The sequence below is a fragment of the Lampetra planeri genome, chromosome 4 (assembly GCF_965212315.1).
Source record: "Lampetra planeri chromosome 4, kcLamPlan1.2.h2, whole genome shotgun sequence".
Lineage (NCBI taxonomy): Eukaryota > Metazoa > Chordata > Hyperoartia > Petromyzontiformes > Petromyzontidae > Lampetra > Lampetra planeri.
In genome coordinates, this window is record NC_136110.1 from 733012 (window position 1) to 754156 (window position 21145).

A 21145-nucleotide genomic window follows, 5' to 3' on the forward strand; every position below is an offset into this window, starting at 1 on the left:
GTGCTATTTGAAATCCTCTACGAGGGCTGGAACGAGACACCAGGGGTTGTGGTGTGGCCAGCATCACAACCCAGTGCTGATGTTGAATCTACAAACACCCCACAAACAGGGTCCAAGTTAAGGCCGAGTCGATCTACATGTACAGAGGCACACGTACGTACACAGACAGGCGCACGTGTGTACACACAGACCCCCCCCCCCCCCCACGTGTACGCATGTCATGCAGCGAATAAACATGAATCTCCTTAGCAATAGTGGGAGGGGGGGGGCAAGACCACACCCCTCCAACCCCCCCCCCCCACCACTTAATTCAATAAGGTCCCCTCGGTGGCCTGGGATCTGAAACACGTGCACGTGCGTGCGTGTACGTGTGTGTGTGCGTGCGTGTACGTGTGTGTGTGTGTTCGTGTACATCATGTATTAGTGAGAAATCTTAAACATGTGCACGTGATTGTACGTGTCTGTGTGTTCGTGTGTCTTTGCTGGTATTTATGGATGCATGTGTATACTGATACGTTTGTGTGTGTGCGTGAATTAGTAACTCTGTAAGTTTGGGAGTATGTGACTGTGTGTGTGTTGATGTGTCTTTTTGTGTGTGGGGAGCGGTGGTGTAGTGGTTACCCCACTGCACTACAAACCCGGTGACCCGATTTCAATTCCCCGAAATCAGTCGAGTACCTGGTGCGGTGTGCAGTAAACATCGCCACGAGGGAGACAAAGGCGGCCGGGCGTGGTGCTGGCCACCCACCCCCTCGCGCGCCGTCCCGGCCTTCACAGGTGCTGCTCGCTAACAGCACTTGCCCTAACCGTCTGTTCGGGCTACACGGGGGATCTTTGTCTTGCGAGCGCACGAACGAGTGTGTTAGTGAGAGTGGGTGCAAGTGGGAGTCTTACTGAAGGCTGCTCAAGGCTACACGGTGTGGGGGGAGGGGGGGGGGTCTTAGCACTGGTGTTCACGTGTTACCTGCGTGAGAAAAACAGATCTACTGCCGGGCCGATTTGCCTCCAGATTAACCAATGAACAATTCACGCATCAACTCCTCGTGAGCGCGACTGCTTCGAGAAACCGGCGCAGGTGTGCGGAGGGGGCAAGTGTGGAGGTGGGGAGGAGGGGGGGTATTCGCGGCAGCTGCTCCTGCACGCGCTCGGCTCGTCCACTCGACAGTCGGCAGTGCTCTCCGTAACCGCGCCACGGACGCTTGCTCCATCTGCCTTTGATTAATGGGACAACTTGGACGAGTCGGCGGCGGCGGCGTCACCGCGGGACAAAGTTGACCGCTCTTGATCGTCGGCGGCGTAGCAACGTCCTCGGCATCCTGTTGGCTCTGCTCACGATCTATCAGCCGTGGCTGTCGCGGCTGATTAGGGCCCGGCACGGCGAAGGAATTCCTCTGCTCTCTCTCCCCCCCTCCATCCCATCGCAAGCTCCATCTCCTCCTCCCTCTTCACCTCGTCCACCACTTTCATAAATAGCCACCACCGGTACCATCACCTCATCCACGCCGACCTACATCACGCCGTCCCCACCTCTGCGCTTCGCTAATTCCTCCTCCTACCTCCGTCCCTCCACCCCTTCCCGATTCACAAGTGGGACACGGACACACACACACGCGTGGTTGTGGTACAAGGGCTGACACACACCCCGCACTGCATGCGCGTGTGCAAGCATGAGAGAGATCCATCACACACGTGCACACGAGACTGGATGCTCTCAGAAACAAATACCCAAGTCCATGGCAGCCTGTACACACACTCGCGTGTACACGCCAGCGAGAACAAAGACAACGATCCCCTGTATAGCCTTTAAGACCCATGAGTAAAGTGCTGCCAGCGAGTAGTGACGCACAAGGGGGTGGTCAGCGACCAACACCACGCCCGGACGCCTTTGTCTCCCCAGTGCTGATGTTCACGCACCGGTCCAGTTACTCATTTATAAAACAGAGTCGACCAAGAGGTGGCCCAGAACCGGTTCGGATAATGGTATTGACCGTGAGTGGGAATCAGCTCGGGTCGACGGGTTGGTAGCGCAGTGCGCTAACCACTGCGCCACCGCTCCCAGTGACGGAGAGAACACCGCACAGGCAACTGGCGCCACCTTTGCAGGTCCCAGAGGCGGAGAGGCGCGTGGTGTCCGCAGCAGGCCGTGCCCGTCACGAACGAGCTGCTCACACACGAGACAAAGACAAAGACCCGGCGCGTAGCCTTAACACACTTTTGTGGCAAGTGCTGTTAGCGAGTAGCACAACTACTACTACTATAGCTACTACTATAACCACCACTAATACTACAGCCACCACTAATACTACTGCCACATCTACTACTACTATAACTACTACTACAGCCACCACTAATACTACAGCCACCACTACTACTACTGCCACCACTCACACAGAGGCGAAGATGCACCTCAAACACTCACACACAGAGGCGAAGATGCACCTCACACACTCATACACAGAGGCGAAGATGCACCTCACACACTCATACACAGAGGCGAAGATGCACCTCACACACTCATACACAGAGGCGAAGATGCACCTCACACACTCATACACAGAGGCGAAGATGCACCTCACACACTCATACACAGAGGCGAAGATGCACCTCACACACTCATACACAGAGGCGAAGATGCACCTCACACACTCATACACAGAGGCGAAGATGCACCTCACACACTCATACACAGAGGCGAAGATGCTCCCCACACACGCAACGTGCACACACAGAGACCCCAGGGAGAGTCCACGTCGTCTGTCAGGGGACACCGTAAATCAGCACGCCTGGTGCAGTGTGCGAGCATCAGCAGTTGGGGAGACAAAGGCGGCCGGGTCGTGGTCCTTGATGCGCCACGCTGCTCCAGCCCGTAATAGGTTCTCGCGAACAGCAGCGCTCGGCACACCACCAATCGGCCCCCCACATGGAGGGCGCCACCGTGATGATGATGATGATGTACGCGCCGCTGGCCGCTAGGGGGCGGTGTGGGATGAGCGTGGCTCCGCGGTCTTGGCCTGATTGGTGATCATCAGTGAGCCAGCACCGCCCCCCCCGTCTCCGTCTGACCTCCTCCCCCTCCTCCTTCACGACCGGATTCTTAACCGCAACTCCCTAATCGGATCAAGGGGATCAGGTGACGACGAACCCCGTCTGATGGGGATCAAATGAAAATTACTCCTGGGATTCGGACCCCCACACACAGGGGTGCGGTGAATTCGACCCCTGCCCCAGACTGGAACTCCTGCCCGCAACCCCTGGAGCCAGCTGCATACACCCTAATCCTGACCCGAGATGTAACATGATCCTAACGCTTACCCTAGCCATGGCCCTTATCTTGACCTCAACCCCAAAGCTGCCTTTCACCTAATCCTGACCCTAAACCTCCCCAACACCTTCATCCTGACCGTGACCTGAACCCTGACGAACTTGAACCCTGACTCGAACCTAACGCCAAGTTTAACCCCAACACCAACACAGACGTCAGAACTTTACCCAAACGCCTCTCACCCTGGCGCGAACACAAACCACGAGCCCCCGACTCTCACGCCGGCATCCCGGAGCACAGTGGGAGACAAAGGGGCGAGGGAGGGAGGGAGAGCGCAGACAGGGAAGAAGGTGAGGGAGGAGGGAGCAGTAGAGGGGAGGGTGAGACTGAGGCAGGGTGAGGGAGGGTGAGGGGCTCTGTGAATGTGGAGGTAATGGTGCCCTCAGCGCTGTCTCTAATTCAGGGGCGCACACACGGCCAACTCACCGACACTCACCTGCCTCACCTGTCACTCACCCGACTAACCACGCACATCGCTAACCACTCACCCGACTCCCCTAACCGCCAACCTAACTCACCCAACTCACCCACTGCAACAATGAAGCACGCACCTCACTACTCACCTGCCCTAACCACGCACTCCACCGCTCTCCTGACTTGACCAGTCACCTGCCCCAACCACACGGCCCACCACTCGCCGACTCCACCGGACGCTCCCACACCCCCCCCACCGCACACCACGGCCATCAGCTCCGTGAGCCCCTCCCCTCGCTCCCCCGTACCCCCACCAGCGTCCCCCTCCACCCCCCCATCAGTAATTACCGGCCGCGCGACCCAATTTGCCCCAATCAACCTCACGGGGCCGCGCAGCCCAAATATTTGGTGTGCGCGACCCCTTGACCCGACGTTAACAAAGGGCGGGCGGAGCGGCCGCGCGGCGCTCGCCGTGGCTCTGTCATCAATTCTTCTTCTTCTCGCTGCGCTTTGACTGCTCATCCCAGACGCGCCGCGGACGGCGCGGAGGCAATTACAGCGATTCCCGGCGCGGCGGTGACGCCAAACAAAGGCCGCTCCTCGCGCCACCGATATCATGGCGTGCGGCCCGCCGCGGCCCCTCCACAACCGGTTGGCCCATCGCTTTTCTCACCCAGCTGCCGCTGCGACCCCCACCCCTGCCTCCATCGCATCCCCACTCCACTGCCGCAACTCCCTCCTCGACAGCCCTCCCCCCCCCCCCCCTACAATCTCTCACCTCCCCACACTCCTCACCTCCCCACATCCCTCGTCTCCCCACACTCCTCACCTCCCCACACTCCTCACCTCCCCACGCCCCTCGTCTCCAAATGATACAAAATTCTGCTGCCGGACTCCGCACCCGCGAACGGGCCCACGTGACTGCACGACCCCTGCCCTGGCTCCCGATCCAATCCCGGATCAATTCCGACATCGCACTCACCTTCTTCAAGATCCCCCATGGACTCCCCCTTCATCGCCGCTCTCCCCTTTCATCTCACTCTACTCCCCTCCACGCACTCTCCTACCTCTCCCCTCTCATCTCACTCTACTCCCCTCCACACACTCTCCTACCTCTACCCTCTCATCTCACTCTACTCCCCTGGGCAAGCGAAATTTTCTGTGGAAGCCCCCATTCAACCTTCACTCAGTGGGAGGTCGCTCATTCTCCTCTGCTGCCTCCATGGTGTGGAACTCCCTTCCCCCATGCAACTGTGCTGCTGACTCCCTGCCCCTGGTCAACTCCAGGCTCAAGGCCTTGCTCCTCTGCCTATGACCGACTGCCCCTTTCTCTGTGAAATAAACCCACTGTGTGTGCGTCTTGAGATGCCGTCACATGTAGACGCTATGTAACTCCACATTGTGTTGGATTAATGAGGCTGTGGATAAGGAATGAGGCATCAGCTGACAAGACAGATAGATGGCCGCACAGACTCGCAGAGATTCCGACAGAAGCACGGCATGAAGGCACAGAGACACGCACAGACACAAGACAAAGATCCCCGTATAGCCTTAACAGACTGTTGGGGCAAGTGCTGTTAGCGAGTACCTATGAAGACCAGCACGGCACACGAGGTGGTAGGTGGTCAGCACCACGCCCGGCTGCCTTTGTCTCCCCAGTGGCGATGTTTACACACCGCACCAGGTACACAGCACACACTGCATCACCTACTACCACCACCAATCATGACCACATAATACAACACCGCTACCCATCACCACTACCACACACGACCACAACGACCACTACCACTAATGCCACCCCACATTACTCCATCACCACCACCACCTCCACCACACATTACACTCCACTACCACCACTCCACACTGCTCCACCATCACACGTTGCGACATCACTACCGTCACCAACGCCACTCCACGTTACGTTCCACCACCACCACCGCCGGCAGCACCGCCACCGCGGCGCCCGTGCGCAACCAGCGGAGCGAGCCGGCGCTGAGCTCACGGCTCACAATGCCCGCTGTCAGGAAAAGGTCATTGGCGGGGGGGCACGGGGGGGGGGCACGGGGGGGGGGGGCACGGCGAGGCGCACAGGGGGCCGCTTTGTGCGCCGGGGCGAGCGTGGCCGCGCGACATCGCCCGGCCACAATCCCCGATTCATCCGTCCCGCCGCACCGCGCAGACGGAGGGGCATCCGCGCGCGACGTTGGCGCAACCGCGTCCGGAGCGCCCCCCCCCTACCCCACCACCCTCCGCCCCCCCCCTACCCCACCACCCTCCGCCCCCCCCCTCCCACGACCCCTACATCTTCACAGAGCGTGGGGGGGGGGCGTTCGCGTTTTGGATCGAGATCCCCCAATGCAAGGAGCACGCGAGTCGGAGACGTCACGCCGACTGCCGAGGGGCGGACAGGAGGCCGCGGGGACAGGAGGCCGCGGGGACAGGAGGCTGCAGGGACAGGAGGCCGCGGGGACAGGAGGCCGCAGGGACAAGAGGCCGCGGGGACAGGAGGCCGCGGGGACAGGAGGCCACGGGGACCCGACGCGGCGCTGCGAGGGACGGAGGCGGTCGAGGCCGGCGATGGAGCGGCAGTCGAAGGAGGGTCGCGCGCCCGGCAGGACGGCCACGGCAGGGAGCGGGGCGACGGCGAGATCGGGACCTCGTCGGACCGCTGCTTTGCGAGACCACGAGACGTGGCTTCGGCACGATGGGTGGGGCTTTCATCCAGCAGTGGACAGGACACGGCTCATGATGACAATGTACGTGGGCCCCGGTGACCCTTGACGAGGGCACCCAGAAAGGCATCCCTTCATTCAATACCAGTGACTATTATCTGAAGCGGCATCCCGTCATCCAGCGAGTCTCACCGGCCGAGTCCGCGCTGGATTGTGCAGTCCGCCCGGGTGGCTCAGCGGGAAAGCGAGTGGCCCGAAACTGGAACGGCGCGAGTTGAACTCCTGATTGGGGTTGGGGGATTGTCTCAGCCCATCATCCCTCCTCTCCCCCTGGGGTCCATAAAACGAGTACTGTTTTGTGCGGAGGAAAACAGTTGTCCCTCTAAATAACTTGTTTTTTTACGAGGTAAGGCCCGCTGGGCTAGTAGCAGACAAGAACTCTGAACGCGTGGTTCTAAATATGGAGGGAAAAACCGGAGGACCCGGAGACAAATCCACGCGACCACGGGGAGAACAAGCAAACTCCAAATATACAGTCGTCAAGGTCGGGATCGAACCCACAACCTCCTGTATACCAGGCGAGGTGGTTAACATCTCCCGCAATCGCAATGTGGAATTTCCACCACCCGCTCTGCTCGGCTGCAAGCGGGAGATGAGCACCGATGCCACGATGTTCACTCGAGCAGGAAATCACTTTGATTGTTTTTTTCATGGCTACGCCCCGCTGATGAGTCGGTGAACCCAAAGCTCGTGCGAGGTGGCCTCACTCAATTAGCAAAATGTCACTGGAAAATATTAATCTGGAGAGAGTGCTTCGGCCAAATATTAAATGTTACTTCCTTTCACTTTTTTACGACCAAAAATGCCTCTCGAGTCGAACACGAGAGAATGGGAATGTGTGCGCTCTTGTCTGTGGGTGTGTGTGCCAATGTGTGTGTGTGTGCGTGCCAGCGCGTGTCTTTGTCTGGAGGGCGGTAGTGTCGTGGTTCGCGTGCTACGCTATGAACCCGGTGACCCGAGTTCGATTCCCGCTCATGGCCAATACCAGTGACTATTATCTGAAACGGTTCTGGGCTTGCCCTAGATGGACTCGGCCTCAAATGAGTACCTGGTGCAGTGTGTAAACATCCCCAATGGGAAGACAAAGGCGGCCGGGTGTGGCGCTGGCCACCCACCCCTTCGTGTGCCATGCCAGACTTCATCGGTGCACTTACCCCAAGTCTGTTCAAGCGATATGGGGCTCTTTGTCTTTGTCTCCCTGCGTGTGTGGGTGTCCCTGCGTGTGTGGGTGTACCGCATCACCGACACACGGGGGAGCGGTGGCACAGTGGATCGCGCGACGCTGCGCTACGAACCCGGCGACCCTGATTCAATTTCCCGCTCACGGGCATCATCGGCTGCAAAGGTCTCTCCCGATCCTGGGCCTCACACCCAGGTCGACTCAGCCTTGAATGAGTACCTGGTAGCGGTGTAATATTAAACAAGTGTGTTGAACCTTTTACGTAGCCAACTGCTAATCCGAAGTGCGGGGGGACACAAAAAGCAGTTCTAAAGAAATTAGTTTTCAATGTAGATGATTTAAAGTGCACAGCTCCAGCGGCTTCCTAAGAGCGTTCCAAACGGCCGCAGAAGCGCATCTGAAAGCGCCACGCGATGAGGTGACCATCTTTAGACAGAGGAGGAGTCCAGGTGTGATGCTGACCACACGACGCCCACTTCGTGCACCCCATCAGACCACGCAGGTGCTCGCTAACAGAACTTGGCACAACAGCCCGCGTCAGACTATCAGGGGAAAGAGATCCTTGTCATTGTGGCAGGTGTGCGTCGCTGGGTGTTGGAGTTGTGGTGTAACCGCACACCGCGAATCGCGGCTCGCAGAAACATCTGCAGCGGTCGGCTCTCGAATCAAAAACCTCCAGCGCCGCCGCCGCCGCCGCCACGGCGCGAAACTCAACCCGACGGCGCGGAACAACAAACAGAGAGCCCCGGCCGGAACGCGGGGCCATCGGGAGCCGTCACTCGCACGCTCGCTCGACCACAGAAGGCCGACGGGGACGGTGGACTCACCCAGCCGTCGCTCGCACCCTCGCCGCGGCCACAAAGCAACGGCCTCCGGCACGGTGGACTCACGCGGGGCGCCAGGCACACGTCACGGCCCTGACTCACACTCTGCTGCTGCTCCAGGGACTTGTTTTTGGCCGAGTCGACCTAGAGGAGGTGCTAATTCATGGCCAAGGATTTAACTTGGCCACGCACGCACAAGACAAAGATCCCCCATAGAGTCTTCAACAGACTGTTAGGGCAAGTTCTGTTAGCGAGCACCTATGAAGGCCGTCACAGCGCACGAGGGGGTGCTTGGCCAGCACCACGCCCGGTCGCCTTTGTCTCCCTCGTGGGAATGTTTACACACCGCATCGGGTACTCTTTTGAAGCTGAGTCGACCTAGAGGAGGCTCAGCACTGGTTCAGATAATCGTCAGTGGTGTTGGCGGTGATCGGGAATCGAATTTGGGTCGCTGGGCTCGTAGCGCAATGCGCTAACCACTGTGCCACCGCTCCCCACACACACGCAGACACACACACACGCACACTGCAGTTCAAACACTGCCCTCATCACGCCGCCCCCCGCCCCCGCCGCCCCCAGATCAAAGCGTCTGCAAACACAACAGTGGAAGAGGAAATGTAAATAACCAATAACAGAGGAGACTCACATCGCTCGCCCATCAGCACCACCATCACCACGAACATCAATACCGTCAGCAAGAGCATCAACGCCATCAGCACGAAGATCGCTGCACACGGCGAAACGCACATCACCAACACACACACACATCACCAACACACACACAAACATCACCAACACACACACACACATCACCAACACACACACAAACATCACCAACACACACACAAACATCACCAACACACACACAAACATCACCAACACACACACACACATCACCAACACACACACACACATCACCAACACACACAAACATCACCAACACACACACACACATCACCAACACACACACAAACATCACCAACACACACACAAACATCACCAACACACACACAAACATCACCAACACACACACACACATCACCAACACACACACACACATCACCAACACACGCACACATCACCAACACACGCACACACATCACCAACACACACACACACATCACCAACACACACACACACATCACCAACACACACACACACATCACCAACACACACACACACATCACCAATACACGCACACACATCACCAACACACACACAAACATCACCAACACACACACACACACATCACCAACACACACACACACACATCACCAACACACACACACACACATCACCAACACACACACACACATCACCAACACACACACATCACCAACACACACACATCACCAACACACACACACACACATCACCAACACACACACACACACACATCACCAACACACACACAAACCACCAACACACACACAAACATCACCAACACACACACATCACCAACACACACACACACATCACCAACACACACACACACACATCACCAACACACACACACACACATCACCAACACACACACACACACACATCACCAACACACACACACACACATCACCAACACACACACACGTCACCAGCACACACACACACATCACCAGCACACACATGTCACCAGCACACACACATCACCAACACACACACATCACCAACACACACACACATCACCAACACACATCACCAACACACATCACCAACACACATCACCAACACACATCACACACACACATATCACCAACACACATCACCAACACACATCACCAACACACATCACCAACACACATCACCAACACACATCACCAACACACATCACCAACACACACACACACACACATCACCAACACACACACACACATCACCAACACACACACACACATCACCAACACACATCACCAACACACATCACCAACACACACACACACACATCACCAACACACATCACCAACACACACACACACATCACCAACACACACACACATCACCAACACACATCACCAACACACACACACACATCACCAACACACACACACATCACCAACACACATCACCAACACACACATCACCAACATTACTGCACGTACATCACAACCTACGGCGCGATATATTAACACACACACATCACCAACACACACACATCACCACACATCTACATCACGACACGCATCACCCTCACTAAGACTTCCACTTGCACTCACTCTCACTAACACACTCACTAACACACCCATTCACTCACTAACACACCCATTCACTCACTAACACACTCACTAACACACTCACTAACACACTCACTAAGACACTCACTAACACACCCATTCACTCACTAACTCACTCACTAACATACTCACTAGCACACTAACACACACACACTAACACACACACTAACACACTCACTAACACACTAACACACTCACTAACACACTAACACACTCACTAACACACTAACACACTCACTAACACACTAACACACTCACCAACACACTAACACACTCACTAACACACTAACACACTCACTAACACACTAACACACTCACTAACACACTAACACACTCACCAACACACTAACACACTCACTAACACACTAACACACTCACTAACACACTCACTAACACACTCACTAACACACCCATTCACTCACTAACACACTCACTAACACACCCATTCACTCACTAACACACTCACTAACACACTCACTAACACACTCACTAAGACACTCACTAACACACCCATTCACTCACTAACTCACTCACTAACATACTCACTAGCACACTAACACACACACACTAACACACACACTAACACACTCACTAACACACTAACACACTCACTAACACACTAACACACTCACTAACACACTAACACACTCACTAACACACTAACACACTCACCAACACACTAACACACTCACTAACACACTAACACACTCACTAACACACTAACACACTCACTAACACACTAACACACTCACCAACACACTAACACACTCACTAACACACTAACACACTCACTAACACACTCACTAACACACTCACTAACACACCCATTCACTCACTAACAGACTCACTAACACACCCATTCACTCACTAACACACTCACTAACACACCCATTCACTCACTAACACACTCACTAACACACTCACTAAGACACTCACTAACACACCCATTCACTCACTAACACACTCACTAACAACAAAGATCCCCCGTATAGCCTTAACAGACTGTAGGGGCAAGTGCTGTTAGCGAGTAGCACCTATGAAGGCCGGCACTGTGGCATACGAGGGGGTGGGTGGCCAGCACCACGCCCGGCCGCCTTTGTCTCCCCAGTGGCGATGTTTACACACCGCACCGAGTACTCATTTGAGGCTGAGTCGACCTAGGCTCGCACCGTGCACGCACAGCGCTCGCACGCGACACATGACCAGGGCGCCGCTGTCAGTCGCGGGGATCTCCTCTGCGGAGGGGGGCGGGGGGCGAGGGGCGGGGGGCGGGGGGCGAGGGGCGGGGGGCGGGGGGCGGGGGGCGAGGGGCGGGGGGCGCGAATTTCAAATTTGTCTCCTCGCCGACTGAACACAACGAGAGAGAGAGGGGGGGGGGGGTCGGTGGGGGGGGTCGGTGGGGGGGGGGTCGGTGGGGGGGGCGTGGGTCGGTGGGGGGGTGTGGGTCGGTGGGGGGGTGCCCGGCTGGGAGGGTTTGGGGGGGGGGGCCGTGTAACGGCTCGTGGGAGGGGGGGGGTAGGAAACTGCGCGCGATGACTCCGCTGACTCCACTGAGCGGCGCGTCTCCCGCCCGCCCGCCCGCCCGCCTCTCCCTGCCACAACAATGAGGCTGTTTTGATTGCGATTTATGACATTCAATTCCAAGTCCTTTATTGAAGCAGGTGACGGGGTCCCGGAGAGATCCCTCATCTCTCCCGTCGGGGCGCGCGGAGGCGACTCGCGTCGGCGAGACGGCGGCGCGCCCAGTTCAACCACCGGGTCCCCATCCTCACATCCCCCCCTCCCATCATCCTCCTGCCATCAACAACGCAGACAGCCTCCCATCGTTATCGTCATAATCATCATCCTCCTCCCATCCTCCTCCTCCTCCCATCAACAACGCAGACAGCCTCACATCCTCCCATAAACATTTCACGCAGTTCACCCAGGAGGTCCCATCCTCCAATCCCCACATCATCAATGCTCCCAGACTGACGTCCACACACAAAAAGACAAAGATCCCCCGTATAGCCTTAACAGACGGGTTTAGGCAAGTGCTGTTAGCGAGCACCTATTGAGGCCGGCACGGCACACGAGGGGTGTGGCTGACCAATACAAACGCCCGGCCTCCTTTGGTCTCCCCAGTGCTGATTAGTTTATTGTACTCATTTAAGGCTGAGTCGACCTAAGGGAGGCCCAAGACCGCTTCAAATATTCACCACTGTCATTGGTCTTGAGCGGGAATCGGGACTCGAGTCGCCGTGGTCGTAGCGCCGCGCGCTAACCACTGCGCCACCGCTCCCCGCACACACGCACGCGCGTGCACGCGGGTGCACGCGCGCGCGCTCCCCACAGGCGCGGCTTTGATCGCAGGTGCGTTGCCGGCGGACATCAAAGGGCCCTCGCCTCCATTAACCCCCCACCACTCCCCCTGCCCTCTTCCTCCATCTCTCAATTTCTCTCGCTCGCTCCACTTTCCTCTCGACAAGTCTCCCCGCTGCTCCCCCACCCCCCACGCCGCCACCGCCGCTCCATTGTCTGTCTCTGTCGGCTCCCCCCCCCCCCCCCGGGTGTCTCCCCCTCCTCTACCCGTGCCCCCTCCTCTACCCGTGCCCCCTCCTCTACCCGTGCCCCCTCCTCTACCCGTGCCCCCTCTCGCTCCCTCGCTCCCTCGATCCCTCCCCCCAGCACCACCACCACGTGCCTCCGCTCTCTCAATGGACCCCCCCTCTCTCTCTTTCCTCTCTGCCCGTGCCACCCCCAATCTCTCGCCATGTTAGCCCCTCTCTGCCTGTGCAGCCCCCCACCCCCCTCTCTCCCCGTGCCACCCCTTGCCCCCTCGATTTCCCCTCTCTGCCCCCCTCTCTCTTCCCCTCTCTCTCTCTCGCTGTGTCGCCGGGCGGCTGAGCGAGCGGCCGCACGTGTGGTCCCCCTCTTGTGAGCAGGCTGCCAAGTGGCGGGGCGCCCACTTCCCCGCCACCGCCGCCGCCACCCTCCATTCATGGCAACAATCGGCTCTAATTGCCGCGCAAAACCAACACGGGGGAAGAACAACAACGTGAAGCGTGCGGCGGAGTCCGCGCACCGCGCCTGTCGCACGCACACTCGGGCCACGTGGCCACACCGCACCACCACCACCACCACCACCCGCACCACACACCACCACCTGCACGACAACCACCACCATTCGCACCACCACCACCACCCGCACCACACACCACCACCACCCGCACCACACACACCACCACCACCCGCACCACACACCGCACGCCCGGTGTATTCATGGCCGGTAGCTTTCCCTCTCTCCCCTCTTCGTACCTGTGTGCGGGGCTGATGGCCACTGACCACACGCGGTCCTGCGTGTCGATGGTGTGCAGACACTCGCTGCTCCGGTCGTTCAGCAGAGACCACACCTTCACACGCACCCCACCACAACAACAACAACAACAACAACTGGCATTCACCACTAAGAGGCGGTGACATCACCGTGGTGTTCGTGCCAGGCTAGAGGCACTCTGAGGCCAAGTGCCAAAGACTCGCTCGCAGGAGGTCACGGGTTGACTGAGATGCCCACCTGTGCGGTGTTTTATCCACGTGGCGCTTCGCTCCTCTGCTCTCCGCTACTGTCGGAGGACGACTACCTCCAACTGTCCGATAGCATCCTTTACAAACAGCAGCAGCTTGGGCATGCGGTGGCTGGGCATGCGGGCTACATGACCCAGCCAATGCAGCCTCGTCTGCCGGAGGAGCTCACCGATGGGAATGTGCCCAGATCTTTTATGAATCTGTGAGCTCCTCACAAAATCCAGTCTGGTTCATCCCAGGATGGATCGCAGGCACCCATCCTGAATGTCCCAAGCTGCCGCAGATATTTCCCTTTAAAGGGCTCCACGTTTCGCAAGCGTAGAGAATAGAGGGTGCAGCAATTGTGGCCGAGAAGACCCGGAGCTTCGCATGGAGCAACAGGCCGGGCAGCTTCCACACAGCGTTACGCATCCGATGAAAAGATAATATACCATTTGACTGATTTGGAGTGAGATCTCCGCTGCCAAAACCGGAGCTGGCCACGAGCACACTGCCCAGTGAAGGAAACTCCTCCACCCTTTCCACAACCACCATTACTCACGGGGAGTTGAAGGGGCGCAGTGTTTGATGGTACAGCGCGCCCAGCCAGGTGTTTTGTTTTGGTGGGGCTGATGATAAGGCCTGGCCTCTTTGTGGCACGGAAAAGATAAAGATCCCCCGTATAGCCTCAGCAGACTGTTGGGGCAAGTGCTGTTAGCGAGCAGCTGCGAAGGCCGTCACGGCACACGAGGGGGTGGGTGGCCAGCACCACGCCCGGTCGCCTTTGTCTCCCCAGTGGTTATGGTTGTGGTTAGGTTGGGTTAGGTGCTCGGGTTGATGTCAGGGTGGTTGTTAGGCTCACGATGAGTCTTATGGCCAGTGAGAGGGATAGCATTGTGGGTTATCGTTGCGTCACGCTCCGTATCGTTGGGGTGATGATCCACAGGTGGGAAGCAGATGTCACACAACTGCTTCTGAGATCCCTTCCAGTGGTTTGTGCTCCACATTGTGAGCACGGCACCTTCGCACACGGGGCTCGTGTGTGGGTTCAGTGTTCATATAATGAGGGTTCATGTTTAAGTGGGGCGACTGTGAGGGCGAGTGGTTGAGTGTGAGGGTGACGATGAGGGTGAGTAGTTGAGTGTGAGGGTGATGTTGAGGGCGAGTGGTTGAGTGTGAGGGTTCATGTTTAAGTGGGGCGACTGTGAGGGCGAGTGGTTGAGTATGAGGGTGACGATGAGGGTGAGTAGTTGAGTGTGAGGGTGACGTTGAGGGTGAGTGGTTGAGTGTGAGGTTGAGTGGTTGAGTGTGAGGGTGACGATGAGGGTGAGTGGTTGAGTGTGAGGGTGACGATGAGGGTGAGTGGTTGAGTGTGAGGGTGAGTGGTTGTGTGAGGGTTACGATGAGGGTGAGTGGTTGAGTGTGAGGGTGACTACGAGTGAGAGTGGTGGAGTGTGAGCGTGCGGCCGAGGGGAGCCACCTTGGCCGTCTTGTCGCGCGAGCCGCTCACGATCACGTCCCTGCCGCTGTCGATGCAGTTCACCTGCTCCTCGTGTGCGGCCACCGCAAAGTGGTGGGCCCCGCACAGCGGCTGCACCACGATGCGCCCGTCACTGCGCACGCGACGGAGACAAACGCCGCACGGCCCTCGTGAAGCCTGGACAGCCTCTAGGGGCACGTGCTGTTCGCGAGCGGCTGTGAAGGCCAGCGCAGCGCACAAGGGGGTGGGTGGCCACGGCTACGCCCGGCCGCCTTTGTCTCCCCAACGCTGATGTCTACACATCAAGACCAAGTACTCATTTAAGGCTGAGCACACCTAGGGGAGGCCTAGGGCCGGTTCAGATATTCGTCACCGGTGTTGGCCGTGAGCGGCAATGAAACTCGGCCGGCCGGGTTCGTAGCGCGGCGCGCTAACCGCTGCACTACCATTCCCCCTACACACACACATGTCACACACACACACATGGCACACAAACACACGTCACACACACACACGTCACACACACACACCAACAACCGCCATTCACCACTAAGGGACGGCGACGTCACCACGGCGCTTGGGCCATGCACTTTGAGGCCATGTGAAGCGTCTAAGGCCTGCTGGCCAGAGGTCATGGAACACTTCATACAGACACACAAACATGCATACACACGTACACGCGCACAGTTACACATGCACATACGCAGGCGAACACACAAGCACACACACACACACTGATTTATTTGTTCTTGCCTCTGGTCTGATTTCTATCCGGTTGTCTCTACTCTGATTTCTGTTTGCTTCATTGTTGCATCTCAGTTGTTATCGTTTCGCTTTTACGGTGTTGGTGACCCTGGTCACTCTGGACACACCACGTGGGTCTTCCCGATCCTGGTCCCTCGAGCGTTCACCTGGTCACTCTGGACACACCACGTGGGACTTCCCGCGTGTGCAACCGGCCCAGCCACTTAGCTGCCAGCGGCTGCCCCCCAGGAGAGAGCGCGGGGAGAACCAGGGGAGAGTGAGGGGAGAGCCAGGGGAGAGTGAGGGGAGTATGTGGTGAGAGCGTGGTGAGTCTGAGGGAGAGCGAGGATAGATCATGGTGAGAGCGAGGGGAGAGTAAGGGGAGAGAGTGGGGAGAGCGCGGGGAGAGCGCGGGGAGTATGTGGTGATAGCGTGGTGAGTCTGAGGGCGAGTGAGGGGAGAGCGAAGGGAGAGCGAGGGGAGAGCGAGGGGAGAGGGTAGCCACATTCCCGGTGGCCCGCGTGTCGAGCTTGACGCGTGCCCGGGATGCCAGCTGATTTTGGTGGAATGCCGGCGATACGCGCGTGCGTGTGAACCCACTAACACACACACACACACACATGCACGTGTGTACCCACTAACACACGTACGCACATACACACGTGTGAATCCACTAACACACACATGTGAACCCACTAACACACACACACACGTGTGAACTCCCTAACGTCTGTATGCTTCCGTGTTGTTACACAGATGTACAGCCACTCCTGTCATGGTAACGTGGAATTTCCCTCACCGACTGCAATTTCTGAAAGAGGACAGCCCAGTGCTCATTTGCATTTCACAAGGGCCGAGCAATGCGACCTCCATCATCCATCAACATCGACCTCTGACCTCACGACGCGTGCACTGAACCGTCCAAGTCACCATCGGTGACTGTACATAACACTGCTGCTGCTGCTGCTGCTGCTCCTGCTGCTGCTCTTGCTGCTCCTGCTGCTGCTGCTGCTGCTGCTGCTCTTGCTGCTCCTGCTGCTGCTGCTGCTGCTGCTCCTGCTGCTGCTGCTGCTGCTGCTCCTGCTGCTGCTCCTGCTGCTCCTGCTGCTGCTCTTGCTGCTCCTGCTGCTGCTGCTGCTGCTGCTCCTGCTGCTGCTGCTGCTGCTCTTGCTGCTCCTGCTGCTGCTGCTGCTGCTGCTCCTGCTGCTGCTCCTGCTGCTCCTGCTGCTGCTCTTGCTGCTCCTGCTGCTGCTCCTGCTGCTGCTCCTGCTGCTCCTGCTGCTGCTCTTGCTGCTCCTGCTGCTGCTCCTGCTGCTGCTCCTGCTGCTGCTCCTGCTGCTCCTGCTGCTGCTCTTGCTGCTCCTGCTGCTGCTGCTGCTGCTGCTCCTGCTGCTGCTGCTGCTGCTGCTCCTGCTGCTGCTCTTGCTGCTCCTGCTGCTGCTGCTGCTGCTGCTGCTCTTGCTGCTCCTGCTGCTGCTGCTGCTGCTGCTGCTGCTCCTGCTGCTGCTGCTGCTGCTCCTGCTGCTGCTCTTGCTGCTCCTGCTGCTGCTGCTGCTGCTGCTCCTGCTGCTGCTGCTGTGCCTTCTTACCCATAACAGCCTCACTGAGGAATTACAAGACTCGTTTTCAGGAGGGTCCTGCCAATTTTCCGCAGGATTTGGGGCAATGTTGCTGCTGTGATCTGTCAGCGCTGGGACTTGGGATTGGCTAATACCAGTTGCATTGTGGGTGTCTTTAGTGACGAGAGTAAACTGGAGAACTCAGATGAAACCCATGCAGAACAGCGGGAGAACACACAAACTCCACTCACTCGCACACACTCTGCAGAACAGGGGAAGAACACACAAACTCCACTCACTCGCACACACTCTGCAGAACAGGGGGAGAACACACAAACTCCACTCACTCGCACACACTCTGCAGAACAGCGGGAGAACACACAAACTCCACTCACTCACACTCACTCTGCAGAACAGGGGGAGAACACACAAACTCCACTCACTCACACTCACTCTGCAGAACAGGGGGAGAACACACAAACTCCACTCACTCACACTCACTCTGCAGAACAGGGGGAGAACACACAAACTCCACTCACTCACGCACTCTGCAGAACAGGGGAAGAACACACAAACTCCACTCACTCACACTCACTCTGCAGAACAGGGGGAGAACACACAAACTCCACTCACTCACACTCACTCTGCAGAACAGGGGGAGAACACACAAACTCCACTCACTCACGCACTCTGCAGAACAGGGGGAGAACACACAAACTCCACTCACTCGCACACACTCTGCAGAACAGGGGAAGAACACACAAACTCCACTCACTCACGCACTCTGCAGAACAGGGGGAGATCACACAAACTCCACTCACTCACGCACTCTGCAAAACAGGGGGAGAACACACAAACTCCACACACTCACTCACACTCAGCAGAACAGGGATAGAACACACGAACTCCACACACTCACGCACTCTGCAGAACAGCGGGAGAACACACAAACTCCACTCACTCACACTCACTCTGCAGAACAGGGGGAGAACACACAAACTCCACACACTCACTCACACTCAGCAGAACAGGGATAGAACACACGAACTCCACACACTCACGCACTCTGCAGAACAGCGGGAGAACACACAAACTCCACTCACTCACGCACTCTGCAGAACAGGGGAAGAACACACAAACTCCACTCACTCACGCACTCTGCAGAACAGGGGGAGAACACACAAACTCCACTCACTCACGCACTCTGCAGAACAGCGGGAGAACACACAAACTCCACTCACACGCACTCTGCAGAACAGCGGGAGAACACACAAACTCCACTCACTCACGCACTCTGCAGAACAGGGGAAGAACACACAAACTCCACTCACACGCACTCTGCAGAACAGCGGGAGAACACACAAACTCCACTCACTCACTCACGCACTCTGCAAAACAGGGGGAGATCACACAAACTCCACTCACTCACGCACTCTGCAGAACAGGGGGAGATCACACAAACTCCACTCACTCACGCACTCTGCAAAACAGGGGGAGAACACACAAACTCCACACACTCACTCACACTCAGCAGAACAGGGATAGAACACACGAACTCCACACACTCACACACACTCAGCAGAACAGGGATAGAACACACGAACTCCACACACTCACGCACTCTGCAGAACAGCGGGAGAACACACAAACTCCACTCACTCACACTCACTCTGCAGAACAGGGGGAGAACACACAAACTCCACTCACTCACACTCAGCAGAACAGGGGGAGATCACACAGACTCCACTCACTCACACTCAGCAGAACAGGGGGAGATCACACAGACTCCACTCACTCACACTCAGCAGAACAGGGGGAGATCACACAAACTCCACTCACTCACACTCAGCAGAACAGGGGGAGATCACACAAACTCCACTCACTCACACGCACTCTGCAGAACAGGGGGAGAACACACACACTCCACTCACTCACACTCAGCAGAACAGGGGGAGATCACACAGACTCCACTCACTCACACTCAGCAGAACAGGGGGAGATCACACAGACTCCACTCACTCACACACATTCTGCAGAACAGGGGGAGAACACACACACTCCACTCACTCACACTCAGCAGAACAGGGGGAGATCACACAGACTCCACTCACTCACACACATTCTGCAGAACAGGGGGAGAACACACACACTCCACTCACTCACACTCAGCAGAACAGGGGGAGAACACACACACTCCACACACTCACGCACTCTGCAGAACAGGGGGAGAACACACAAACTCCACTCACTCACACTCACTCTGCAGAACAGGGGGAGAACACACAAACTCCACTCACTCACACTCACTCTGCAGAACAGGGGTAGAACACACAAACTGCATGCAGAAAGGCGCCCTCGTCGGGAATCGAACCCAGGTCCTTGTTAGCAGTGGGCCCCCCCCCTCCACGTGCGTGCCCCCCGCGCCTGGCTGGTGTCTACGTTTGTTCCGCTGCTCGGCGGTCTCCCTGTGATCTTCAGCGCAACAGTTTGTGCGTGTGTGATTAGCGGCTAATGGCACTGTGATTATCCAAATCAGTTTTGTCTCCTTGTTTGAATATAACCGCGGTGTTCGAGGCACCGTGCCACCGTGAGCGTCATCGTCATCGTCGTCGTTGTCGCGGGGCTCTTCCACTCGTGCGTAGACAGCCGTGGTGAGCCCCACTGATTGCGATCCAACAGCTGCTCCCTCTTCTTGACCATGTGCACAGTTCCAGGAGATTTCCCTTTTTTGGTACTGCCAAGGGCACAGTTAACTGGGATGTAGTCGTAGTAGTATTATTACTTTTTTTCTCCGGAGATGTACATCTCTATGTTAACTTCAATTAGCACGGTTGGCTACGTACGGTGCGAACGAAGATCAATATACACACATATAACTTACTTACACTCGTGTTAAGATTCTGCACCTCATGCGTTCTGGTTCCACTCGCCCACTCACTGGCGGTTAGTCACCTCCCTCTCTCTCCTCTATTGCTGCTGCTGCCGTGGTTACCGCTCCCGCCAACTTCACTCGTAAAGTGCTCCACCCACGGACTGTTTAGCCTCACCCAAACTCTCTTCATCCACCACCACACTGCAGGTCGCAACAACTCAGTCACCCACTCACTCGCTCACTC

The 21145-nt window shown here is 57.1% G+C and overlaps 1 protein-coding gene across 3 annotated transcripts in view; it reads right to left on the reverse strand.

Annotated features, from left to right (window-relative positions):
- The window catches only part of FBXW4 (F-box and WD repeat domain containing 4), a 46580-nt gene that overhangs the window by 15598 nt on the left and 9837 nt on the right, over nt 1-21145 (reverse strand). The window contains exons 4-7 of one of the 3 annotated variants that reach the window (XM_078592918.1): nt 15727-15859; nt 14001-14095; nt 9122-9202; nt 2096-2161 (exon numbers count right to left, since the gene is read on the reverse strand). In XM_078592918.1, the coding sequence (XP_078449044.1) occupies nt 2096-2161; nt 9122-9202; nt 14001-14095; nt 15727-15859 (375 nt within the window). The remainder of the gene's footprint in view (nt 1-2095; nt 2162-9121; nt 9203-14000; nt 14096-15726; nt 15860-21145) is intronic. The other 2 variants (XM_078592919.1, XM_078592920.1) reach the window with 2 other exon arrangements.